Source organism: Taeniopygia guttata, chromosome 3, assembly GCF_048771995.1.
Source record: "Taeniopygia guttata chromosome 3, bTaeGut7.mat, whole genome shotgun sequence".
Lineage (NCBI taxonomy): Eukaryota > Metazoa > Chordata > Aves > Passeriformes > Estrildidae > Taeniopygia > Taeniopygia guttata.
In genome coordinates, this window is record NC_133027.1 from 113,498,966 (window position 1) to 113,524,896 (window position 25,931).

A 25,931-nucleotide genomic window follows, 5' to 3' on the forward strand; every position below is an offset into this window, starting at 1 on the left:
TATATAGTCCAGGGAAAAGGACCTAGCAGGGGGCAAATGATTTCTGAGCACTGCTGTGCTAACATGACAGCTTTATGGGGAGGCAGTTCTGGGTCAGGAGCCCAATTGCTCCTGCCTTCGGTTCAAGAACTGTTACACAGGTGAAAGAAAGACATTTCCAGGGTAAAATTGTGGTAGGGTGCCAGATAGCACACCTGAAGCCTTCCTTTGCCCTGTGGCTGTGTGGTGTGGTTATATAGCTTAAAATTATGGATGATTTCCTAAAAAGTAAGGGCAGAAAAGAAAGGCAGGATGGATGCTGTGCAGGTTGCTGCTCTCTGCAGGTGGTTCCATCCCAGTCCCACTGCCAGCCCTGCAGCAGGGGGGGAACTGGGGCTCTGTACTGCAATGCAAAACCTGTGCTCATGCAGCTGTGCATTTCTCCTCCATCATCTGTGCTATTTCTCCTCATTCCTTCCTCCCCTGACAGCTGACTGCCACCATCAAAGCTTGCTTTCTCTCTTCCTCCCATCCTCTGTCCACTTGTCCCCTCATTCCCCAGAGCTCCTCTGGCATGGGCCTTTCATAGCCTGGGGAGGAGAGAGATGGGAGCAGGGGAGGGCAGAAACCAGGAACCAGTGGAGTTCAACCTCAAAAACACCAGTTAGTGGGTCAGGATGCTGCCCCAGGGTGGACAGGACTGAGGATGTTGGTTACAGGTGGAGCCAGTCCCTGCTCATGGCTTTTCTTTGAATGCTGTGGTAGAGCACTACAGCGAAGGAAATTCTGCAGCTGATTTTACTGACTGGATTAAACAAACCTCTCTTTTCACAGGCAGAATTCAGCCCTGAAGGTACATGAATAATGTCCCCAGAAGTGGCACCTGATACTGCTGCTGCATTAGATCCTGTTAGCAGGGAAAAAAGCCAGGCCCCCCTGACCTGGGAGGGGACAAAGCACGAATAAGCCCTGAAGGCAGGAGGAGGGACAGGACAGAATGTGGTAGAGGGTTATAAATCATCCCTGTGAGATAGAAACCAGGCAGGGGTCCTGAGCCTGCTCATCCAGTCTGACCAGTACGTGTGCAGACAGACACTGGGCTGTGGTGGTGACACCACAGCAGCAGGTGACACCACAGCAGCAGGTGACCTCAGCCTGCCACACGGGAGCTTTTTGTTTCACAGGGGTAGAGAAAAGTTAAAGCACGAATGTTTAAAATGTCCCTGCAAAACTAATTTTTGTATTCAGCAGAGGATGAATTGCTGTCTGCTAAGTGAAGTTTGTCATCAGGGGTATTCCTGCACATCACCTTCCATGGAGTGCTTAAAGAGAACCATGGTACCAGAGAGGAGAGCACATTTCAAAGGACTCGCTGGATTTCTGATGGCAAACAGCGAAACAAAAAGAGCTTTGTTTCACAGATACACAAAGTGATGGGGAAAGGGAAGTGGAAACTTCGGCCATGGCCCCCACAGAAACAACAGTAAGTTGTGTGGTAGATTCAACTGCAGATTGCATCACTCAACCAGCAGGGCGAGAGAGCTGAGGAAACCCCAACGCTGTGTCAGCAGCGCTCAGCCTTTCCTATTGCAGCCAGCACTTTGTGCAAGGAGCTGAACCTAACTAAAACCTCAGAGATGTGTGCAGCATGAGTGGCTTTTCTTCATCTTATTGTGGGGACAAAAAGTGACCAGAGCCCAATTTTAGTTCCTCTGGGCCTTCAGCTCTAATTTGATTTGGTCCAAGTGAAAGACACCCACTCTTTGGGTTATTCCTGTAGTCCCTGGGCATGGAGCACATTTAACACCAAATGTCTGCAGTACCAGCTCCCAGCTTGGAGCTCAAATCCTGCACAGTTGTTTCAGTGATCTCACAGGCCATTTGCAGATTGTTCCTCCTGTCCTTTGAGCTGGTTGGAAGATAAACTTTGGTCAGTGTATTATACTGCGCCCTTTGTAATGAAATAACACGGGTAATGTGCATTTAGTGGTGGGATTTAAATTCCCAAGCTGATTACAAGGAGCTGTTGTAAGGTTTAGCAGTGCCCTGTGTGTGAGTCTGGAACGATGTCTGCTGCTGCAGGCTTGTGCTCTCTCTGATGCTGTTGAAAAGGCCAGGGCTTTGCAAGGAATAACCCTGAGAACATCAACAACTAAAGTGCAGCAACACAATTCAAATTTCGGCGAGACTGTTAGAAGTGCTTGACCACACACCAGGCTCCCGTACTGTGAATTTTCCAGCTTTTGATAAAAGATGCAACAGCAGATTTTTTTTTATAAAATACGCAAAAAGGGACAGTGACTTATAAATCCACGTGAAGAACTCAGGCCATAGGGAAACTAAAGGTGCCCTGTGCCGCTCCAGGTTGAGCACAAAACTTCCATCGCTGCCCGCCACCGGTGCGGGGGGGAGCGGCTGGATGGATCCCGGGATGCCGGGGATGGAGCCGGGGATGAAGCCGGAGATGGAGCTGGGATGGAGCCGGGGATGGATCCCGGGGATGGAGCCGGGGATGGATCCCGGGGATGGAGCCGGGGATGGATCCCGGGATGGAGTCCGGGGATGGAGCCGGGGATGGAGCCCGGGATGGAGCCGGGGATGGAGCCGGGGATGGATCCCGGGATGGAGCTGGGATGGAGCCGGGGATGGATCCCGGGATGGAGCCGGGGATGGATCCCAGGATGGAGCTGGGGATGGATCCCGGGACAGAGCCCGGGGATGGAGCACAGGGATGGATCCCGGGATGAATCCGGGATGGATCCGGGATGGATCCGGAACGGATCCGAGCCCAGCCCGGTCTGGCCCCGCCCCCGAGCGCGGCCCCGGCCCCGCCCCCGCCCCTCCCGCGCGCTGACTCGCCCGGGCTGCCACGTCTGCCCGCTGACGTCACCCTCGGCCGGCGCCTCCCGGCCAATCAGCGGCGCCGCCCGCCGCTCCGAGCCGACGGGGCCGAGGGAAGAAAGGCCGGCTATGGCGCATGCGCCGCCGCCGCCGCGGTGGCCGCTGGGAGAGCGAGTCCGGCGGAGGGGGCGCGGCCGGCAGGAGGCGGCGGCGCGGACTCGGTTTCCCGTGGCGCCCCTCGGCCGCCCCCCGGCCATGTAAGCGCTGCTCGGCGAGCGGCCGCCCCGTTTCCTGGTCGGGCTCCGGCGGCCATTTTGGGCAGCGGCGCAGCGCGGAGGCCGCGGAGCGGGCGCGGGCGGACGGGCCGAGCCGAGCGCCGGGCGATCGCGGCTCCCTCGGACCAGCGCACCGCGGAGCGCCTGCCTGGGCGGCGGGAGCTGCCGCCGCACCGCCCCTCACAGCGCGCTCGCCGTGCCTCGGGCCGCGGGCCCCACGGACATGTCCAGCATGAACCCCGAATAGTGAGTGCGGGACGGGGCGGCCGCGGGTGCGGGAGGAACCGCGCCGGGCCCGCGGGCTGAGGGGCCCGAGGGGCCGAGACCCCCCCCCGGGCCGCGGAGCCGCGCCCGGGCCCGAGCGGCGGCGGGGGAGGAGGAGGAGGAGGAGGAGGAGGAGGAGGAGGAGGGGCGGGCGGAAGGCAGCGCGGCCCGGGTGGGTCCGGCGGGCCGGGTGGGGGGGTCACTCTGGTCGGGTCCCGGGGTCACTCTGGTCGGGTCCCGGGGGGAACCGGGGTGGCGGGGCTGGTTTTCCCGAACCCGGGAATGCACATCGGGGCCTCCGCTCCAACAAGTGCCCGGGGAGCCGCGGCGATTCGCGAAAGGCGATCCGCGGCGGTGGCGGCCCCGCGGCCGGGCCCACCCTTCGCGCTGGCTGCGGGTCATGTGCGTGTCACATGGCGCTTGCAAAACACTTCTCGCCCGGGTGGGTTTTGCAACGCCGTGACTCGGTCATAGAACGTTCTTGGGGCTGTTTGCAGCTGAAATAGCGCCTGCTGACGACACGAGGGGTTTGGGCAGCTCGTTGTGTGACTATGGCCTTTTCCTTTAGCTGGCTGAATTCTGGGAACTCGGGGAGCTGTGTCCTGCCCGCCAGCCTGTCAAGAACAATAAACTTTATTTTGTTCAAGACTTTCGTGTGTGAGTTAGAGGAAGGCTTAGTTTAGAAAGCAGTTCAAAAAAATCATCAGCTGCGCTTCCAGCCCTGTCACCTTGCAGGGTTTGTTTAGGATCCTGTCACTGCTGCTGGCTTTGCTGGCACTCCAGTTTGGGGTGGTGAAGCCACTGTCCCATCTGCTGTCACTGGGGTACCTCTGGTACTGAAATGCACATGTGGTGTGACATTGCTACTCACAGTTTTGTCCTCTCAGCTGAGGCTCCTGACGTGTGTGGCCGTGCCCTGTGCTCTCCACTTGTGTCACAGGGGCTGCTTGCAGGCACTCCGAGGCCATTAAAACCACCTGAGGAGCAAACAAGTAGTCATCGGCTAGTGAGGGAGTTGGTGACACCCAGGAGGTACAGCCAGGAACTCGAGTTACATCTTGGCAAGATTACATCACAGACTTGCTCGTGTAGCTTTGGAAAGCACCAAAAGAGTGGCTGGCGGTGGGCAGTGGATGAGGAACCAGCAAACTGCTGCTGCCCCGTGGGCCTGATGGCTCTCACGAGTTCAAATCCAATTTTCCTTGCTGAGTTTTGCAGTGGGAAAGCTGCCTGCAGAGTGTTATAAGTTGGAGGGGGATTTTTCCATAGATTTTTTTTTTTTTGCCTTTCTTGCAGTCCGTCAGCTTTCAGACTGATGCAGAGGGTGGTTCCCTCAGCGGGGTACTGAGTGCTGAGGACAGTGTTTTCAGAGACTCATTTTTAGTGGATTTTGCCTGGTCCTGCTGCTGAGCACGGCCGAGTTCGTGAAAGTGAAACAAGAGGAAAAGCTGGAGTTGGAGATGAACTCGAAGTGTTAAATTGCCACTTCCTGAGAGGGTGGCGTCGTTGGGATGAGGGGAGGAGATGGGAAGGGTGTGGTGAGATGGACAGAAATACCTGTTAGTGTGATGTGTGTACTTGGATCCCTGTTAAAACAGGAATGAGATTTAAGGGATTATGACATTGCTCCTTCTAGTTCCCTGTAAGAGGTACATCCATTTGCCTCTCAGGAGTGCCTTGTAACTCATTCTCACTTCCCTCTCACAGCTTCAGATCAGGCTGCAGCCCCAAATGCTCTCTCCTGGGCATGCCAGAACTCCATCAGAAGTCAGTGGGATAGCTAGTTAAAATTTCTAACTAAAGACCCACTTCCTTCAGCTTTCCCGATAAAGCTACAGGGTTAGGTCCTGCTCATGCAGAGGTTTGAAGGGCAGTTGTGCTTCTGAGAGCTTCCTTGAAGCTTCAGGGCTGTGGGACAGCCGATGGACTGTTAGTTTTTAGGTTGAGTGAAGGAGCTGAAGAGGGGTGGATGTGATAATAAGATTAGTGTTTGGAAGCTAAATTCTGAAAACACCTGCCTGCCCAGCACTGGGATATGTTCCCTCTGTTCCTCCCTCCCTGCGGGTGTTTGAGTGAGCAGAATGTCAATATTGACTCTGTTGTGACTAGATCAGCTCGGGTTCAGCATTTCCTGCCCTTCTGCACCTTGCATGTGGCATAAACACACTGGTGGGCAGCCGGGCCACAGCAGCCAGGTGGGATCAGGAGTTACTCTCGATCAGTGCTCTGCCTGGACCTTGTTCTAGACACCTTCCAGCACACACGAGGAAACTCAGGGGGTTTCTGCATTTTCAGAAGTGTTTGGGAACACCTGTGGTGTTGGGTGATGGTGGTTAGTAGGTGACAATTGGGTGACAGCTCTTGGGTTGCTGGAATCATCTGAAGGTGTTTGTGTTCTGAGCTTTCTGAACAGCAATCTGCCATGCTAAGTGGCATTGTGTCTTCTGGATTCTGTTTCCTTACACAAACAGAGTAATCAGTGACACTCATGCACCTCTCCAAATTCCTGGGGTGGTAGAAAAAGAGTGGGGATTGAGGCTGCTGTGAGTGTCTGTTTACAGTAAAGCTGCAGTGCCATCAGTGATTAAAGCCAATTCCAGCAGCTCCTTGTTGCAGACAGGTGACTGCCTAGCCTTGTCTGTTTTGGCATAAAACCTTCTTGGCATTTAAAAAATCCCCACTTCTCTCCTTACATGAATTAGATAAACAGCAGTACCTTAAAGGCCCACAGGTCCCCTGTTCCACACAGCTTTGGCCTGCTCTGTCCTCAACTTGATTTGGAGGTGCCTTGTTTTGTTTTTCTTTTTTGGCAAGAGGCAGTTACATTTAACATCTTTGTCCTTTATCTCTCTGGGGAGAGGAAGTTATGGGGAGGATTTGAAAGATTTGCTCTTACTCACTGTACCCACCTGCCTGGCTGCACATGCTCTTCCAGTGTGCTCCTTTAAACGACCCAAGGATGGCTGCCTTATGTAAATGTGAGAAATAATGGAATGATTAACCTGAATTCCCACTGTCTCCCAAGGAGCTGTGCTGCATAGCTCAGCCAGCTTTATGGAGGCTCCCTGAACCAGAGGAGCTGATGAGTTTTAAGTTTACAGCTTTAAAGAGCAAAATTCAGTGGCTTCAGAAATATTTGTGTGGCTCTTCAGGGGTAAATACCAAATACTTGTGTGGCTTGTTGAGTGCATTGCTACAGTTGAACCCCTTTACCCAAATATTCTATTGGTGTAGCTCAATCTAGGAATAGGTTTCTGCAAATTTTTATACTGTTGCTGTACCCAAGAGCTGTCTCAAGCATCACACTCTAACAAACTGCACATTTGGTTCCTATGGCCCTCAGTAGGCACCTGCTGTATTTTAAAAGGTCTTGGGAGCTGTATTTTTAAAGCTTTAATACTTGGAAAGGAAGGCACTGTAATATTGGAATATGGAGTGTTCTAAACTATTAAAACCCTAAGTTCCTAGAGTCTTACTTATGCTATTCCCAAAACTGACGAAAGTCTTGCTACCAAAATTAGGTTTTTGTGCCACAACAGCCATTTCTAAGGTCAGAGGCAGAGCTAACTCAGTAAGGGCTGTTTGCAGCTGTGCACCTGATGCTGGCCCTGGTTTTGGTGGGGCTGAGGACCACTGTAGGTCTCTGTGATTCTGCAAATACTGAAGGCCAAAGTGAGGGGACAGCTAAACAGCAAAGATCTCAAATCCAGTGTTCAAGGCTTCTCAGGTCTCACTGTGTTAGCTTAGCATTTGTTCTGTGTACCCACTGCTGCTGTTCTTGTTTGCTGCAGGAGTGAGAGATTTAATGGGTGGGTTTGGCTGGGAGCTGCTTTAGCACGAGGAGTAACTGAGGGAGAGAAGTTTTCATGCTCAGGGCCTGGGGGAACCTGAATTACTCTCAAAGCAAGTGGAGGTTTTTAAGTGGATCTCAGACCCACAGCTGAAGCTTTACCTCTACCAGAAAGGAGTTAATTTTTTTTACATTAATTTTAGTGAAGACAATACAGTAACACAATATTCTTGTGTTAATATTCCCAAGGGGATTATAACATGCTACAAGCTGTAAGTAATAATTTGACTTCAGGATTGCTGAAAATTGTGTGTTTGTAGGGAACTGAGCAACCCAGACTTCCTGCTGGAGTTGGAAGGAGCTGAGTGAAGGCTGAGGCACAGTGGTGGGGAGGAAGGCAAGGCAATAGGTGTAACTGTGGAGCAGGTCCTGGAGCCCTCCTGCCTTACTTTGGTCTCCAGGTTACAGAGTTTCTGCTGCTCTTGGGGACCAAACTGTTATTGGGGGTGAGAAGTTTTGTGGTCTGTAGTAGTGCTTCAGCCAACTCAAACCTACTGAGATGTGTGGGCTGTGGGGTGATGTACCTTGGTTCCCCTGAACAGTTTGGATTGTCATTCTCCTAAAGCAGTCTTGCCTTGTAGTACATGGCCTGACAGGTGGAGTGGTGAATTCTGTGACTGTAAACTGTTAGGTGTCATTTGACTTTTTTTTTTTCCATCCGTTTAGTGCTTTTAGCTGTACCCTGTTAGGAAAGGTTGCATTTTTAAGGATGGGGTTATTAGTTACCACATTTAGCACTTCAGACTCGTCTCTAGGCTTGGCAGAAGTGCTGCAGAGACTGGAGGTTCCAGCTGGGTGAGTTCTGCAGCCTGGGCCCAGCCAGGTGAGGGGCACTGGAGCAGAGGAGTGCTGAGGAGCCGTGCTGGTCCATCTGCTTGGCTGTTACCAGCTGGGGATGGATGCAGTTTCCAGGCTGGATTCCTGCCAGCCAGAGGCAGTGGCGATTCCAGGGGATAATAGGTGGGGACAGTGGACTTCAGGCACTCCACATATCCTTAATCTTTACTCTCCTTGCTTAAGTGGGCGTAAAAATACGGCTGTTGAACTGTTGTGGTTAAGTGAGAACAGGTCTTTGTCCTGGGCCATTACAGGGCCGAAGAGTTGTCAACTGAGAATGAGTTAGTGGAGTACTTGAGAAGCCAAATAGCTTGTGTAAGTGGTGGGTTGTTATTTTTCTCTGTTACTTGTTCTCTAGCATGAAATTTCCCCATTAGTCTTAGGACTAACACAAAACCTCACATTTTGCCAACAGTGAAATCCTCACTACTCTTTCAAGTGTAATTACAGGCTGGTTGGTGACACTGTGTTGGGAAAACTCAACATTAAGCACAAGATTTGTCAATTCTTCCAGTGTATCTTGAGAATTTCTGATACCACACCTGACATCCCCTGACATACCCTCATCTGGAAATGACGTGAGCTTTGCTTTAATTCCTGGAATGCAGGTGTGGTATTGGTCAGTGCTCATAGTCTGTTGTGGAAAGTGGGTATTCATTGTGCTGTTGCGTTCTGCTGGAACTTAAATATGAGTGACTTGAGCTGAGGAAAGAAATGGCTGTGTTTGGCAGCTCCCTGGTGCTGGTGAAGCTGGGCAGTGGGATCAGACCTCTGAGTCCAGAGAAGCAAAGGGCACAGGCTGTTACCAGCACCTGTGTGTCACCTGAGTTACTCAGCCACACAAGGGGGCTTGCACTCAGTTGCAAAGCATGGTTTTCATCTCAGCTAGACCACAAAGGCTGAGCTAGGACTGTGCTGCTCCTGATAGTGCCTCTGTTACCCTCAGTTCCACACAACAGTGCTGTGCTCAGAGCACCTACCTCACACTTCCCTTACGAGTAAATTGTGAATTTCTAAACTGAAAGAGGAGCTTGGAGTTGTAGGTGATTTCCCCAGCAGTGAATTCGTTTACTCTTCTCAAAAGTCATAATATACTGGCTAAGGAACTTCATTCTTGACAGTGTTGTTCATTAAGTGACCTAATTTTTTTTTTCCTTCTGCAGTGACTATTTATTCAAGCTTCTTCTGATTGGAGACTCCGGTGTTGGGAAATCTTGCCTTCTACTTAGGTTTGCAGTAAGTGATCATGCTTGGCAACTATGTAAAAGAGATACTTAGCAAGACCTTCCTTCAGGTAGCAGGGCTGATGTCTGACAGGCCTGGTAATACCAAAGAATAGGTATAGTATTGCAAACTCCTCCTGTCTTCTGAATTTGTGTCTATCTGATGTAATTGTTTCACTGAATTGGAAAGAAATAATTGCAATAATATGTCCAGCCAAGATTAATGCTAATTTTCCTGTTACTTGAGAACAAGATACCTTAATTTACCTTCCATCACTACAGCAGTGGTAGAATGCTGAGGATGGAAGGAATTCTGGAGCTGTGCCCTTAGGCATGAGGAGTACAGACCTTGATCAGTTACTTCTTGATAAGAACATTTCAGCCAGATGAAGTTTGATATGTGCAGTAAAAAGACCTAACAGTTGTTTAGTGAGAGAAATAATGTAAATAATACTCTGGGAATAATAAGGCCTTCTGCTTTCCTTAGTGAATGTTAAAATTGCTGGTGAGCTATTCTGGCTCTAGTTTTCCTGTGAACAAGAAAATGTAAAGTGGATTTGACAGCTCTCAGTAGAAAAAGCTGAAGTCCAGTGAACTCCTTATCTGTGACTGTGCCAAAGTGCAGCTTTACGTGTCCCTGGGAGGAGAGGAAGGGAAGCAGGATATGGGGCATGAACAGAGAAACGGGAGTGTGACACTGCTGCAAGATGATGGCTTTGTTTTACAGCCTGGGCAGCTCCTCTGGGCACCTCTGAAGGAGCCTGTTGTACCTGGTGTTGTTAATGTCAAGTGGTGGCCTGGGTGTACAGACAGCTCAGATTAAGCCCTTGTGGCTGCTGGTGGTGCCACCAGGAGCAGGAGGAGGATGTCACCTGCTCTGCTCACAGTGTGGAGGCACTGGGCTGGAAGTGACTCCACAGCTGCAGCAGCACTCCCAGAGCAGTCTAGCCTGCTTCACGTGCAGATACTTTTGAATTAGTTTTGGCTTAATGTAAATAATCCAACTTTTCTTTTTTGATAGCCAGCTCAAATTTGTGCTCTGTTATCTGATGCTTCTTCAACTGAGTAGCCTTTTCCTTTTGAGATGCATTTTTCCAACTAAACTCTTTTACCCTGACATACACAGCATACCACACCTGTGTTTTCTTGCTGCTGTAGGTTAAACTAATTCAGGCTTTTCAAAATGCCCTTTGGAGTATTGAAATGTTAAGGAAATAAATGTCATGTCATTCTGAAAGGCTTAATACTTGGATGTATTACCTAAGATGTCTTCCATTCACAGCCCAGAGGAATCCCTTGCTTTGTGTGATACCTACTGGTTGCATAAAGCCTTTTGTGGTACATTGTGTGTGAAGTTCTATCCTTTGGTTACTTTAGGGGTAGAAACTTCCTTCATGCTGACAAGCTGACAATCACTGGAAGGTAGCAAAGACTGACCCAGCAGTTTCTGTGTGCCTTAAGGCCTGGTGGAGATGCAGTCAGGGCCCTGCAAGCTGCTGAGGCAGTGCTTTCCCTCCTGTATGGACACAGGCTGCAGAGCAGAGGCCTCAGCACGAGTACTCCAGCTGTAACTCTAACCTGCCTTAGCAACCAGCTGCAGCAGAGGATCTGACACCCCTGTGTGACTGAGACAGAGCCTCTGACTTGTTCTAGGTAGCTGCTGTGTAACACAGATGAAAAACCATCAAAGGAAAATAAAAATGTGATGTGTTTCAATAACTTCAGTGGTTATTCTAAGTAGCTCTTCAGTCTGCCAACATGAGCAAAGACTGTTTTTTACACTGCAGCTCACAAGGACTTGACACTGAAGGATTTCCAAAAAAGAGGCTTTTTTTTGACTGGTTTTTGAAACCACCAACCAGGTGTGGTTGTTGCTTTTAAAAGCTGCAGAATCTTTGAAAAGTAAATAGTTGGTGGAAATGCTTGGCCACCTCCTGGACTTTGCCATGAGAGATCAGGCTGGTTTTACAGGGAAATTAAGCACCTTTGTCTGACTGGTGCATAATGAAGTAGGTGACTGCAGAAGAGGCGCAGCTGGCTTGACTTATGTTCACTCTCTCTCCTAGGATGACACGTACACAGAAAGTTACATCAGCACGATTGGTGTGGACTTCAAAATCAGAACTATAGAACTAGATGGGAAAACAATCAAGCTTCAGATAGTAAGTAGCATTTCTCAAATCCTGTGTGCTTCAGTCTGTTGGAGCACAGAGTTATGTCCATAGCTACTGGTGGTCATCTTTGTACTTTAAAACACTTGCAGATACAAGGGGTGTTTTCCCTGTTCCAAGAGGCGAGGCAGTCTTTGCAAGTCTTACCTGTCCTTAAAGAAGGGTGCTTATTATCAAGGCTGCTTGCCTGCAAGAGGAGATTCTGTGCTGGAGTGCACTCATATCAAAACTGGTGCAGTTCTACAGTATTGTGCCAGGATTTGTGTAAGTGCAGGAACACCACACAGTTGTCCAAGATTCCTGAATTCCACAGCAGCTGTTACTACCAGGCTGCACTGTCTTAAGTGCTGGAAACTGTTTTTGTTGACCTGAATGGAAAAACTGACACAAAGGCTTGTAACTGGCCTGGCTGCCTTAGCACTGGGTGGTGTTTTCTGGTTATGCTTTTGGCCTTTCACTTGGAATAAACAGGGGAAGAGACTTGGCAATTCTTTAATCTTGAAGCACTCTAAAAGGGTGACTGGTGTGATGAAATCTAATATCTGTGCAAGGTCAGACAATCCTTGTCAGCCACTGCTTCCAGCTCAAGCAGAGGCTCTCAGGACTTGCAGGCAATGACTCAGGGATTCAGTGTTGTGGAGCAGAGTCCAGCTTACAGCCGGAAGCCTGAGCTTCCAGACTCTAATGTAACTGTTGTGAGTACAGAGCAGCCCACCAGAAATGCTGTCACTGCTGAAATCTGTCTGTGAAGTCTGTTTTTAATACACAGCCAGCCCTGTTCTTGACACAGCTCCAGGGAGAGAAATATTTGGGTGAGTCCTGCTCCCGTCCTGGGTGGGACAAGAGGTCAAGCACCTTATGTCCTTTCTTAACTCTCCCAGCAGGAGAAGGGAACCAAGTTTGGTTTTAGTTGTTGCTTTGCTGAAGGCTGTGTGCCAAGGAAGTTAAAGGGAGTGGTCATGTTAGAGACCTGCAGCTCTCTGACCTTATTCCTAGCAGGTTTTCAAGTCCTGCTTGTGTTTGCTTTTCTGACCACTGAACCATGGCTTCTTCACGGGTCAAAACTGCTTAATGTTTTCCCCAGAGAGATCTTTTGACTACACTTGGCTGAAACCAAACAAATGAGCACTTTAGCAAAGTACGTACAAAGTGTAATTCTCAGTTAAAATACCGATCTCCTCAAATCCTGTTTGATGCATTCGGCTTCAGAGCCCTGCAGTAGCTGTGGTTGTAGCTGTGTGGCTGCTGTGCTGTTTCTGGGAGCTGATGCAGAGCACTGGCTCAGCCAGGCTGCAGGAGCTGACCCTGTCACTTGTCTTGCAGTGGGACACGGCGGGACAGGAGCGGTTTCGGACTATCACTTCCAGTTACTATAGAGGAGCTCATGGCATCATAGTTGTGTATGATGTTACAGATCAGGTACGTGGCACACCTGCGCCTGCAGAGTTTCTCCAGGCTGATGAGTAAATTGGGAATTTAACAGCTGGGCACATCTGAAGGAGACAGTGACAGAGTTCTACAGGCTGTGTTAAGGCTTATCAAGCCAAATGTATGTGTTTGCCTCTGGCTTGGCAGAAATGAAACAGAAATAAAGAGAGCAGAGGGATTTGTGGCTCCTGAGCAGTTGCATCTTAGGCTTAACCTAAAACTCGGTGAGCAGGTAACTGATTGTTCTGTGTGAATACATCTCACCTTGCCTTTGGTAGCAGGAAATCTGAGTTACTGATGGAAGTTGTTGAAAGATTTCTGAATGCACTTGAACTGTGGTCTGCAGTAAAGCCCAGCATTTGGAACAGAAAATTATCAGCCTGTGTGCAAGATACAACTGAGCCAGTGTTTTCTCTGAAAGGATCTCTGAAGAGCTGGTGCAGTTGTTTGAAGGCCACTCGGGAAGTATAGGGTTTCCTGAATTAATAGAAAAAGAACACTTGTGTTCAGTCACTAACTGGAATATCAGTCCAGCATTTCTGGAGCCAGAGGTTGTTTCAGCATATCTACAACAAGGTGGCTTGCATCTAACACCTGATGCTTAATAACTATGTGGGATGCATCTGGTTTCAGCTGTGTGCCATGTCTCTTATCTCTGCTACAAGAGGAGGAAGAAGAGCCCTAGATGGTAGAAGATGTTAAATATTCAACATATGAAGTGGGCAAAAATAATAGGGGGAAGAGTGCAGGAAGGGCTGATTGTGTAGGGCTGGGAACAGGAGCTGTATGGCCCCTGTGGTGACCAGCCTGTCCCAAGGCCATCGGGGGAGTTGGGCAGCATTAGAGAGTCCTCTCCCAGGGCTGTGAGCCACATGGATAATCACAGTGCTTCATACTCCTTCCCGGTCATGACCAAAGGGATAGTGCTGAACTTCCCTCTTCATCAAGGGCCTTGCTTACAGTTCTCTCATCTCGTAGGAGTCTTTCAATAATGTCAAGCAGTGGCTGCAGGAGATAGACCGTTATGCCAGTGAAAACGTCAACAAGTTGTTGGTGGGGAACAAGTGTGATCTGACCACAAAGAAAGTAGTAGACTATACAACAGCAAAGGTATGTCGGGGCTCGTGTGTTTGCTGGGCTGAGCCCCTGCTCTGGTTTGCCAAGCACAGAGGTTCCAGTGCAGGGAGGAGTCCTGGTGCCACAAACAGGGGCAGGTTAACGACCCCCTGCCCTGCAGCTCATCCTCAGGCTGGAGATGGGTGTGGGGTGGGATCCAGGAACTTGTGGGGTACCCAGTGCTGCTCCAGGAAGTGAGGTGAGGTATGGACCTGTGTATGAGCTTACTTTTCACTGTTTCTCGATTTGCAGGAATTTGCAGATTCTCTTGGAATTCCGTTTTTGGAAACCAGTGCAAAGAATGCCACAAATGTAGAACAGTCTTTCATGACCATGGCTGCCGAGATTAAAAAACGAATGGGCCCGGGAGCGACAGCTGGTGGTGCAGAGAAGTCCAATGTTAAAATTCAGAGCACTCCAGTCAAGCAGTCTAGTGGAGGTTGCTGCTAAAACTTGCCTCCCCCCCTTTTGTCTCACAACAATGAATTTGCAATCTGAACCCAAGTGAAAAAAAAAATTTGCCTGAATTGTACTGTATGTAGCTGCACTACAACAGATTCTTACCGTCTCCACAAAGGTCAGAGATTGTAAATGGTCAATACTGACTTTTTTTATTCCCTTGACTCAAGACAGCTAACTTCATTTTCAGAACTGTTTTAAACCTTTGTGTGCTGGTTTATAAACGTGTAATCCTTGTTGCTTTTCCTGATACCAGACTGTTTCCTGTGGTTGGTTAGGATGTATTTTTGTTTTGATGTTTCTATTGGCATGTTTAGATGTCAGGTTTAGTCTTCTGAAGATGAAGTTTAGCCATTTTGTATCAAACAGCACAACAGTGTCTGTCACTTTCCATGCATAAAATTTAGTAAGATATATGTAAGATCTGATTTGCTAGTTCCTTCTTGTAGAATTATAAATGGAGAGATCACACTATCTGATTAATAGTTTCTTCATACTCTGCATATAATTTGTGGCTGCAGAATATTGTAATTTGTTGCACAATATGTAACAAAACTGAAGAAATGTTTAATAAATATTGTACTTATTGGAAGTAATATCAAACTGTATGGTGATAAATATTGTCTTAATTTGTATGGCTAAGGGGGAAATCAGGCTTGCATTGTGCACAAAACAACATATCTGTGTGTGCAGCCGTGGCTCCCAGCCCTTCCCTGCAACTCGCCCAGCGCCTGTGGCCCCAAAGCCTGAGCTGCCATGGTGCTTCAGGCACGAGTGCTGTACCAGAACACCCAGCCAAGGTTCATCAGGCACAATGCACTCTGAATGTACAACAGTTCCCTAACTTAGTCTTGGAACTTAATTTATTTCTCAAGGACTCCATGCAGGGAATTCCCATCAGCTTTGCGTAGCAGGGGAGAGAACAGTATTTCCCTAATGTGAACGATTTCAGCGAAACCTTGAGGAGGTATAACTTTCTACCAGTATGTTATGTCTTTTCTATATACTGTTAATTCCACCCTCTTTTAATCAGTATCTTCTGACTTAGTGCAACAGCTTAGCTTCTATTCCCTTCTGCAGCGAGGCACCAGGAGGGTGACACGGGGATAGCAAGGCCCCCACCAAACTGTTGCTCCAAGTAGGCGCTTTCTCAAACAATTTGGAACTAACCAGCAGCCAAGAGGTTTTGGATGGTGTGTGATTCTTTGTACAGAGCTAATCAAATCATTAGTGCCTGATGTCTAGCTAAAAGCCACAGGAAAGCTAGCCTATAACACTTCCTATACATGTAAAATTGTTCAGCTTTATCTAAACTCAAATGTTCAGCCTATTCTGTAAATAGTCTCATGTTTGAAAGACCATGTAACATTCCCCTAGTAGTAAATACACCCTGTGATAGTAAAAATATAGCCTAGGTATGTTGTGAGGTATAAACTAAAACTGGTGCAAATATCCTCTGATTTTTTTTTTTTTTGGGGGGGGGTGACTTTGGCTAACAGCTTTCTTCAACATAGTTGCATAAATCAACAGGCAATTGTAATACATAAAGTATTGTCATGGTTAAGTTGAACTCTTCCACTTGAGACCTTCACAATAAAGTGATGTGCTTTCTAGTAGAGATGTGCTTGTTGGTATAATTCATTATAAATGTGACCTGCTGCTCCGGAGGAGCAGTGAGTGCTGCTGAGATCAGGAAGTGAAGCGGAATGAGGTGTGTTGAGGGCAAAACATCTTCCCTGCAGAGAGTGCACAAATGAACTTCAATGTTGAGATGCCTGCTACATACTATCCAAACCAATGTTAATATATACAGTAATAAAAGCATTGCAAAACCAGTTGGGCTACACCAGGTGTTTGGTGGTTCTTTGTTCCCCCTCAGTCACCAATGGGTCTCTGGGCTGGTGCTGTTCCGTGCTGAAGCTGTGTGATGAGGGTACAGCAGGCCTAAAACTCCTGGGAAAAAGCACTGTGGTTTCTTACCTGTGAGCTGAAATATTGAATACTTTTGCCACAATGGGCCAAAAAAACTTGCCCTTCAAGCCAAGGATGTAGAAGATGGGAGAATATTAATCTTCCTACACAAACCTCAGTGAATTATTTGCTGTAACTGCTTCAGTTTAACTTTGCTTTCACCTTCTACTTGTGCAGAACAGAAACTTCTCTGTGTTGTTCACAGGAATGGGAGGAAGCTATAGTATTCTTGTACAGAATACATCATCACCGTTCAAGTTAAAGGTTAATTAAAGCCACATACCAACATTCTGTAACTTTTCTTGGCCACTTACCTTATGCTGCTTCAGAGCTGCCCTTTTTCTGTTGGGTTTGGAAACTCTTGATGTCATCAGCAGTGATTTAACTGCAGTAGCTAGAAGTGGGAAGGCACAATTTCACCCCAGGAAACCAGCACAGCACTAACAGCTCCTGCCAACAGCAGGTACCAGCAGGTTACACAGAACCTGGCTCCTCCCTGCCTGAACTCGCTTCTTTATTATTTTATTTGGATTCGGTATTACAGCTTTTTTTGTTTATGAATAACAAAATTGAAAGTTAAGTAGGCTCTGCTTCAGCAGGGAGTGGTAATTATAAACAGGCCTTCAGTTTGCTCCCAAGAACCAGAAGGAGTTGCTATTTCTTGGCTTCTCACACCTATTTTTGACGGGCATAAACAAACCATGAGAACAGGGCTATTAAAATCACACGGCTTTACTTAGCGAGTGCACGGCACACTATGGATTGCTGAGTTAAAAAACTTCCTGACGTTTTGCTAACAGAACAGCCCACTTCAATAAAAAAAGGGAAGCTATGTTAAAAAAAACAAACCAGCTGTACATTCCTGACACAACTCTGGACATCCCGGCACACCTGCTGTATGGGGCACCTTTCTCAAGCCATGGTACAAAACCACACTGTAATCAGCCCCGTGGGCAGCTGGACACAGATTTTGGCATCTCTGGAGAGGTGATGGAGGTGGTTTGGTGCTTGCTGCAGTTCTTCTCAGCCCTCCTGAGATGGGCTAACGCAGCCTAGGTCTGACGGAGGCAGCACCTGAAATAAAATGAGGTGTTTGATGCTGTGCTTTGCCTGCAGTCTGACAAAGAAAGAACCCCATGCTGTACTCCCCCATCTCACCAGTGCACAGGGTACAGCTGGGTAGAGGCAGCAATTCAAAAACAAACCAAACCCTACTTAAGACACTGTTTTTCGAGTTTGACACCCCTGAAACTTGCCTCTTATTTTCTTTCAAGGGAGATGGTCAAGAAATAAGTAAACAAGTTTTCTAGCCCTTGTATTATACCTGAAATCACTTGCTTCCCTTTTCCACCATTATACAGCAACCAGAATGTTTCTGAGAAAATACCAAACCGAAACGTATCCCTTCCTCATCTCCCCGGTGCTGTGCAAGGGATCTGGGGAGAGCAGGTGTCTGCTGGACTGCTGCTGTCCCCAGCCCTGAGTGACAGGGACCTGCCTGCCCAGTCCCTGTGGAGCTGCCGCCGCTCCCCTCATGCTCTTGGGTTTCATCAGCTGGTTCATCCGCACTGCTCTTTCCCTGACACGGTTAAACACGACAGGGCATCTATTTTGAGTCTCCCTGCTGCCTGCTCAGGCTTTCCAAACAGAACCAAAGAAATAACACTGGAGCCTGATGTCTGGTGTTTGCTAACTCGAGTGTTTCTCTCCCCCGTGCTTCCTCCCTCTTTGCCTGCTGCAGCAAGGCTGGTTTGCCCCTGCTTACCCAGGGAGCAGCTGTGTGCTGAGCCCTCCTTGTCCTGCCCCACGTCCTTGCCCCCCACGGCAGCCAGGATGGACTTGTACAGGTGCTCTGCGTGGCTTTCCAGCTCTTCCGACTGTTTGGCAATCAGAGCCAGCGTGTCTTTCAAGGCTGGAAAGCAAAAACGCCCGAATGGAGGTGACAGGAATGTGATAACTCAGTGTCTGCCAGAGCTGAGAGCTCTGCCTGTCCAGGCAGACACTGGAAGGAAATGAAGTGTTAAAAATCAATAATGTGCTGTTCATCCCATCCCCATTGTGATCAGCATTTGCAGGGGGTGGGGACTGACCCTGGAGGTGCCAGGTTCATCATGAAGACACAGAAATAGGAGGGGGTCTTAAAAAAAACCTTTGGAACTGCAAGAAAGCCCATCCATAATGCAGCACTTGACCTCTCAAGTCCCTTTGGTGACTGCAGCTACAGCCCACCCCTTAGAAATCCCTTCTTCTACATCATCAGAGCAACCAGTCTGCGTGTGCTGTGGTGCTGGCCGGGCTGGGCCAGGGATTTGGGGGGCAGATGCCTTGGCCAGCATCACCTGTGTCCATGAGCAGCCCCACACAAGTGCTCCTCCTCACCTGGTGAATTCGATGCCATGCAGTCCAGGAGAGCTTCTCCCCTCTCCAGCACGCTCTCAGTCAGGCTCCGGTGGTCGGCCACATCCTTCCTGAATTCCTGGCGCAGCAAGGAGAAGAGCAGCGTGTCTTAGAAGGGTTTTGGAAACACACACCTGCGGCAGGTTGCCCAGGGAGCAGTTTCCTCCAGGCAGGCTCCAGGTGCTCCCAAATTTGGCTTGGCAAACACAGTGCACCCTGGACCATTCCAGAGATGTGCCTGCAGCGCAGGAGAGGGGAGGAAGAGGAGGTGACACCCACCAGGTAGCGGCGCAGCGATGCCAAGACGCTCTCGGCATCGGGCGAGGGTGGCACCCAGCTGCCGGTGACATCCACCACGGTGTACAGCCAACGGATCAGCTCTTCCAGCTGGCAGCAAAACATCTGCTCAACAAAGCATAAAAAAGGGGTCACGGATCTATTTCTGCAACAGAGACAGCGCAGGGACATGAGAAGGTGAGCCAGTGGTGTTTTGGAAAGCACCTGCTCCCTGTTCCTCTCTGACCCCGGCACACAAACATCCCTAAGCTTGGGAAACCAAGGGTCAACGGGAAACAGGCAACAATTAATTTAAACTCCTGAGCAGTTCCAGCACTCACTGTGTTCACCACGAAATGTCTGCACAGTGAGGTGCTGGAGGCTGGTAGCACCCAGGCTAAAGGAGAGGTTGGCCTCCACCGCCTCCCACCCAAGAGATATCCTCATCCTCTTCACCAGAGCCGTACAGTTAATTTGCAGCTGCTTTCCCCAAGGGATTGTCTCGTTCAATTAAGTGCTTTCATTTATTTTTAAAGTGTCTCGGTAAGGGATTATTTTTGTAAGATGCTGCATGAAACCCAGGGGCCTCTGCTGGCACCAAAATCAGGCTCAAGACCTGTTCCTGCTCCTCAGGAGTTTTCCATAAAGCAGTGCTTTTCCCTGGCATTGCAATTTGGCATGACAAATAGAGAGAAGATGCTTTTAAATCAACAGAGTTATTTCCATACCAGAGGAGGGAATGAGTTTGCAGCTATGAGCATATTAACACTCCTGTGCAAACAGCCTAGCATGGTTTCCAAATTCGTCCCAGCACTGGGGTGGGAAGAAGATGGAGAGGAGGGTGAGAGCACAGTGCTGGGATGAATTTAATAATCCACAGAATAACCAGGAAACCCTTCAGAGTTGCTGCAGCTCCTGCCCAGTGAAGCAGCGCTGCGTGACTGGTGGGCTGGGGGACCCAGCTGAGTGCCACATCTCCACCCAGCCTGGCCTGTGACACTGAGCCCCAGGGAAAGCAAGATGAGCTCTGGCTCCATCAGAAGGAATTATCTGCTCTGGCGAGCCCCCCTGCATAAATTACCACCAGCTGCCAGGCAGGACACATCATGCAGAACAGGAAGCTTTAATTAATCGGTCCACAAAGACAGGCACATTTTATGTGAGATCTTCCCAGAATAAACTTTATTTCTGGTCTCAGCCTACCTTAACACACTGGATAAGGGACTCGCTCTGCTGGCTCTTCTTTGGATCCCCCGTGACCCGTGGTTCATTTAGGCACATCCTATCCAATGTGTCCCTGAGACCAGCTGGTAGATGAAGCCTGTGGGGAGGATCCCTGTGGATCCAGCCGTACAATTCTGTGTTTTCCCAGCTGGGCTTTCGGGAGCGGCGGTGTTGCCACCGCCCAGCATAACCCTCAGTACTCCCTCTGTCATCCCCACCTCTCACTTCTTCAAAAGGAGCCAACCGAGATGAAAGGGGCTGCTTGCTGGTGCTGTGATGTGGAAGGTTATGGTGGTCATGCCCAGGCGTCCTTATTGTTAAGGAGAGATTGGACAAAAACTGAGCCAGCCTTTCCAGCTCCTTCAGTGTTGGAGGCAGGGAAAGAAATTCTTCATCACTCTCCCACTCCTTCCTCAGGGGGAGCATTCCTGTGGTGGGTAAAAACCCACTGGTGCTTTTCACCCGCCCTGTGTAGTTTCGGCAGGAGCCTCCTCTGGTATCCCAGCTTCTCCCATTGGCAGCAAGGTGCCCAGGTGAGCTTGGCCCAGATGATTCATCCTTAGCAACACCTCTGGAAAGGTGAGAGGAAGCACTCCTTGCAAATGATGCTTTGGCAATAGGTGAAGGTTCAAAGTATGAGCCAGTTCCTGAGAAGACTCTTTTCCCAGGCCTTGGGGTGGAGAATCTCTCTGCAGAGGCCACAAACTCCCAAAGTCCATTTTCTCTGCTTCCCCGAGCCTGCCCAGCTCGGCCGTAGATGCTGGTGGACCTGGACATGCCCTCAGGAGAAGCAGAAAAGCTGTCCAGATCTATTCCTGAGTCATGGAGGAAAGGCTCTGGCATCCTTCCCAGCTTGTACCTCGGCTTCAGCGGGTAAGCATAGTCCAGCAAGTCCTCGTACTCTTTGTTGGGGTCCCAGTGGGGCGAGCTGCGGTCCGGAGAGGGGGGCAGCGAATCCGGAATGGCACAGGCCCAGTAATCGGCTTGGTAGGAGGAGATCTCCCGGACGCGCCCCACGCTGCTGCGGTAATCGAGCAGAGCGCCCGGGGGCTGCCGCCTCTGCAGGGCGCTGCCTTCCCCTGCCCATCGGCAGCTCAGCTCCCGGGCTGCCGTGGTGGCTGCAGAAGGGACGGCCGTGCTGGCCGGCAAGCTCCCGGACAGCTCCTCGGAGGGGCCGTTTCCTTCTGAGGACAGGGCCGAGAAACTCAGCACGGAGCGGCTCCGGGGGCTGGGCGGGGTTTGGGGCCGCAGGAGCTCTGGGGTGGAAGGACACGGGGACTGAGCTCCCAGACTTTGTCTCCGACAGCCAACGTGGGCATCGTGGCGGCTGCCAGCAGAGATGTTCTCCTCGGCAGAGCTGCGCCGGCTGGGAGGGCTGGACACCGGCTCCCAACCGCCCGATGCCTTCACCTGCTCAAGGACGGGATGGGAAAGGAAAGGGAGAGAGAGAAGTGCATGAAATGAAGCACAGCATCCAGAAAAAATGGTCCTTTGTGCAGGGACATAGAGATAAAAGCCCAACCCTGGACCTACCATGAGCTGAGGCTGGAAGTTGAACCCTGTTCCATGTGTGGGATGGGCTGCAGCTGCTCAGAGCAGGGCTTGTTTTTAAGGAAAGGCATTTCAAGGGCTTGGGGAGTCATTTGGCAGCAAGAGGCTTATCTAAAGGGCACTGTCCTGAGCAAGTTCCCAACTCTGCACTGGCAACATGGAATGAAAGCAACAGCTTGGGTGCTGGAGCCCAAGCCCTTCCCCACCACACATCTTAGCCTGGGCACACTGGCTGGGAGAGATGGAAAGCCCTTGCTGGGACAGCCCTGACAAAGAAGTCCCCACCTCTCCTGGGACTTCCTGGTGGTGCAGCAACACCTGCAGGTACAAACCCTCTCACCTGCTGCTCTTTTGAGGAGAGGAACCAGCGGCCAGCTCGACAAGGCACAGGGTCACCATCAGCATCGGTATCCACTAAGAATTCTTTCCCTGAGGAGTTTGCTCTTGCTCTGGTAAGTTTGGATGTAGATGCTGAAGACACTTCTGGGCGGCAGCTGGAGCCTCGGTGGGTAAGGTCAGTGGCCATGTGACTGTGTCTGCTCACTGCCACACCCTCTGTCCCTTGCAGGCTGGGCTTGGCTTCCTCTGTCCCTAGAAGGTGGTGCAGGCTCCCTGCCAGCTCCGGGAAGTCCCTCTCCGTGTCCGTGCCGTCCCACCTGCCATCGGCCTCGCCCTTCCCGCTCAGCGATTCCTCGGAAGGTGATCTTCCCACATCCACGGCCATCAGGACACAGCTCCTTCCGCGGGATGATGCTGAGCCTCGGGCTCTCTGGAATACACAGCAATGGCATCTCACTGTCCCCCCTTGTCTCCACACCAAGGAATTGGGTTTGCTGAGGCATGATCGGGGTGAGACCCCAAAATTCATAAAGGAGCATCTCGGTACACCAGGTGGGACAGTGGAAAGAGCAAACCCTCACATCTCAGCAGCATTTTCTGCTTCCGAGGATGTGACACACAGGGAAAATCTCCCTCCAGCCTGGCCACGCCAAGAACAAACCTGGGCTTGGTACCAGGCACTGGAGTCCTGCACTGATGGCCAATGTCCCCAACACTGGGGACAAAGGAGACATCATTAACTAGGACATGAAGCACCTCCTGGCGTGGCTGAGCCCCGAAGGCTGTTGGGGTGGAAAGCTGAGCGTTTTTAAAGATACAAACCCAAAACCTTGAAGTGGAAGCCACCCAGAAGCAAGAAGCCACTATAAAAAGTTAGAGAGGGAGGTTAGGAGGCTGTAAAACTCAAACCTGGCGCTCAGCTCTGCAGCTTCTATCTCATTTCATGAAATTAATTCTTTGGGAAATTAATTAATGGAAATACTTGCACTGACTGGGTTTGGGTGAGGAGCTGCTGCAGGATAACCCGTGAGCCAAATGAAGGAGACTCAACAGCAACTGCAGCCCAAACCAGGGTGCTGGCAGCAGGGAAATGGCAGCAGAGTGGTTTTGATGGTGCCAGCAAAGAGACCAGCCAAGGGAGCACCAACAGCAAACTTAGCTAAAAGGAAATTTAAATTTAAAAAAAAAAAAATGAGGCGAGAAAGAATTCCCAAACAATCCTTGGAAGTGGGAAACAAGATGACACTCTCTCCCGCCGCCAGCTCTTTTGTCAGAGTCTCGTTTTATGATCCACCCCTCCCTCCGACAAGCGGGGTTTTCCCACGGGCACGGGAACAAAGAGCGGCGGGAGGACGCGCCGGGTCTCCCGGGGAGACCGAATCCGCAGCGCAGAGAAACCTGCGGCAGCCCCGCAGCTGATCCCGAGGGGACCAGCACAGCCCGAGCCCCCACCCAGTGGCCCCCAGCCCACAGCTGGACCCCCAACCCACTCCTCAAATTGTTACCAAAGCCAACTCTATGCACGTCACGTTATCTGAACTGGACTGCACTGCTCTCTTCTGCCCTCAGAAAGGTTGCATTTCCACACAAAGTGGTGAGGTTGTGGTAAAACACGTAATCAATAAATCTGCCCTTGTTACGTGACTTAAAAATATATATAAAAGGAAGAAAAGCTTAACAAGGCGTCAAAGCAGCCTCTGAAGTTTAAAAGTGAATGTGCTGTAACCAAAAGTTGACCTCAGGGCAGCTTTATTTGTAAGATGCCACGTTGAATTCAAAGGGATTTGAACATCGTTACCTCCTCCAGATTTGGTGGTTTGGGTCAGGTGTCAGCCCAGTAAAAACAACCGTAAAAACATCGAAGTCTGACCTTAAATCTGAAAAACATGCGTTAAGCAACATAAAATAAAACTTACAGGTCACAACCAGTCTGTTATTTTCCTGACTGTGTGGAGGAGGGCAAATGTTCTGAAGTTAAGATCACTCGTTATCTTATGGAGGCAGCATGCAGTGATTTACATTTCTACGATGCCACCGGTCTTTTAAAAAAAGAGCAAGTGCTGGCTCACAGGTTCATTAAATCTCCAGAAGCTAATTGGATGCTAAAGAGAAACCAGGAAGCCTGCCAATACACAGGGGTGAGAGTAAATCTGCTTACTGCAGGATTTGTAAGGGTATTTAAAGGGACACCAGAGATCTCACTGCATTTCCCAAAGTCTCCAATTCAGGCAGCTGATTTCAATTAACTTCAGAGGGAGCTGGATATCCAAACCACACCCGGACACAAACCAGACGGGGATGTCGCACACGCCCCACACACAGAACAGCCGGGCAAAAAGTCACATTTAACAACAAAGCCAGAACACCACTGCCACTAAGCTCAACTCCCAGCTACACCAGCGCCTAGAAAACAAGCTTTCTCACCATTTTCCAACAAGCCCAAAAAAATCCAGACGTCAGGCTGCCCGTGGCGGCGATGCATCCAGATGTCAATCCCAAATCCTCGGGCAGGACTGAGGGATGTACCACAGCTATAGGCACGGTGGAAACTTTCCACTGGCCTCAAAACCACGGGAAAACAGCCCAAACACCCAAGCCCTCAATTGTCTCACAGAAACGATACCCGTGGCCGTGTTTTTAGATAACGGAGGAAGACAGTGGGGCTGCTTCATTCATTTCAAAGGGAAGGTCCGCAGGGATCTCTCCTGAAAAGTGATCCCTGAGGTTTTTCAGACCGTCAGGAGGGAGCTGGCGGCCAGGGCACAAAGGCGGCGGACAAGGAGGGCTCTATCCAAGGAGGGCTCTGTCCATCCAAGGAGGGCTCTGTCTATCCAAGGAAGGCTCTATCCAAGGAGGGTTCTCTCCAAGGAGGGCTCTGTCCAAGGAGCGCTCTATCTATCCAAGGAAGGCTCTCTCCAAGGAAGCGGGGATCGCTCCCCTGATGGAATGCACTGAGCGCAGCGGATGCTGATGGAATTTCCGTCTCCCGCCAGCTCCGCTTTGGCTGGGGAGCATTTCTGGGCTTGTTTTGGGGGGGAAAAAAAACCCCACACCGCTCTCGCCCCTCAGGCCTGCGGGATCTGAGGGCTGCTATTTTTAAGCTCCTCTCCTTGCCCGCTGTCCGCCGCTGGGAAAATAAACGGCAATGAAGCAAAAAGACAAGAAGTAAAGGCAAAGAGGCCGAGGAGGCGGCCCACCCGGGGGCGGTGGGATTCCAAAGGGAACGTGGCCCGGGACCCCCGGGATCCCCCCCGGATCCCCCTCACGCCGCGCCCCGGCCCTCACTCACCGAGCGCCGGCCCCGCCCCGCCCCCTCCGCGCCGGCAGCCAATGGCAGCGCCCGCTGCGTCAGCGCGCGCGCGCTCCCGCCGCACGGCAGCCAATGGGAGCGGAGCTCGAGAGAGGCTCCGCCCCCCGCGGCCGGCCCCGCCCCCTGCTGACCCCGCCTGGCCCCGCCCCCTCCCCTCACGGCCTGACCCCGGTCCTTTTCTACTAGAAAGATAAAAAATAAGAAAGATAAAAAATAAGAAAGACTCCTCGGACTTTGAAACACACAGGGCAGAGTGACCCAAGGGTTCTTTCTGTACTTTTTGACAAAAACTGAGTACAAGTGTAACTAGCTGTTAGTGAAATCAGCAGAATGAATATGCATGAACCTACTGTGAAATTATTATGCATATTGAAATTAGTCAGTGTAATAAAAAAGATCAGAAGTTCTCAGGGGTGTGCA

The 25,931-nt window shown here is 50.2% G+C and overlaps 2 protein-coding genes across 4 annotated transcripts; one reads left to right on the plus strand and one right to left on the minus strand.

Annotated features, from left to right (window-relative positions):
- Window positions 1–3,113: 3,113 nt before the first annotated feature.
- On the plus strand, window positions 3,114–16,059 carry RAB1A (RAB1A, member RAS oncogene family). Its single transcript, NM_001135183.2, is given in 6 exon segments — window positions 3,114–3,341; window positions 9,210–9,282; window positions 11,336–11,431; window positions 12,764–12,859; window positions 13,847–13,978; window positions 14,237–16,059. Coding segments are annotated over 6 exon segments (618 nt in total). The 5' UTR covers window positions 3,114–3,318; the 3' UTR covers window positions 14,435–16,059.
- A 1,069-nt stretch (window positions 16,060–17,128) lies between these two features.
- CEP68 (centrosomal protein 68) lies at window positions 17,129–25,536 on the minus strand. Of its 3 annotated transcripts, none has more exons than XM_030269264.4 (7): window positions 25,491–25,536; window positions 22,203–22,631; window positions 20,291–21,721; window positions 19,091–19,213; window positions 18,794–18,890; window positions 18,180–18,326; window positions 17,129–17,488 (listed from the first exon to the last, which is right to left on the minus strand). In XM_030269264.4, exons 2-7 carry the CDS (start codon window positions 22,584–22,586, stop codon window positions 17,457–17,459), a joined length of 2,214 nt encoding a protein of 737 aa, XP_030125124.4. In that variant the 5' UTR covers window positions 22,587–22,631; window positions 25,491–25,536; the 3' UTR covers window positions 17,129–17,456. The 3 variants fall into 3 exon arrangements, with proteins under 3 accessions (XP_030125124.4, XP_030125121.4, XP_030125123.4); XM_030269261.4 differs by having other exon boundaries at window positions 24,626–25,497; XM_030269263.4 differs by lacking the exon at window positions 25,491–25,536 and adding an exon at window positions 24,825–24,963.
- Between the last annotated feature and the right edge of the window lie 395 nt (window positions 25,537–25,931).

Excerpts from the sequence above, each read along its gene's own strand:
- CEP68 (XM_030269261.4), bottom strand. Across the intron at positions 19,214-20,290 it reads CCCTTATCCAGTGTGTTAAG|ATGTTTTGCTGCCAGCTGGA; the intron begins GTAGGCTGAGAC and ends TTTGTTGAGCAG. Across the intron at positions 18,327-18,793 it reads CATGGCATCGAATTCACCAG|CCTTGAAAGACACGCTGGCT; the intron begins GTGAGGAGGAGC and ends TTTGCTTTCCAG.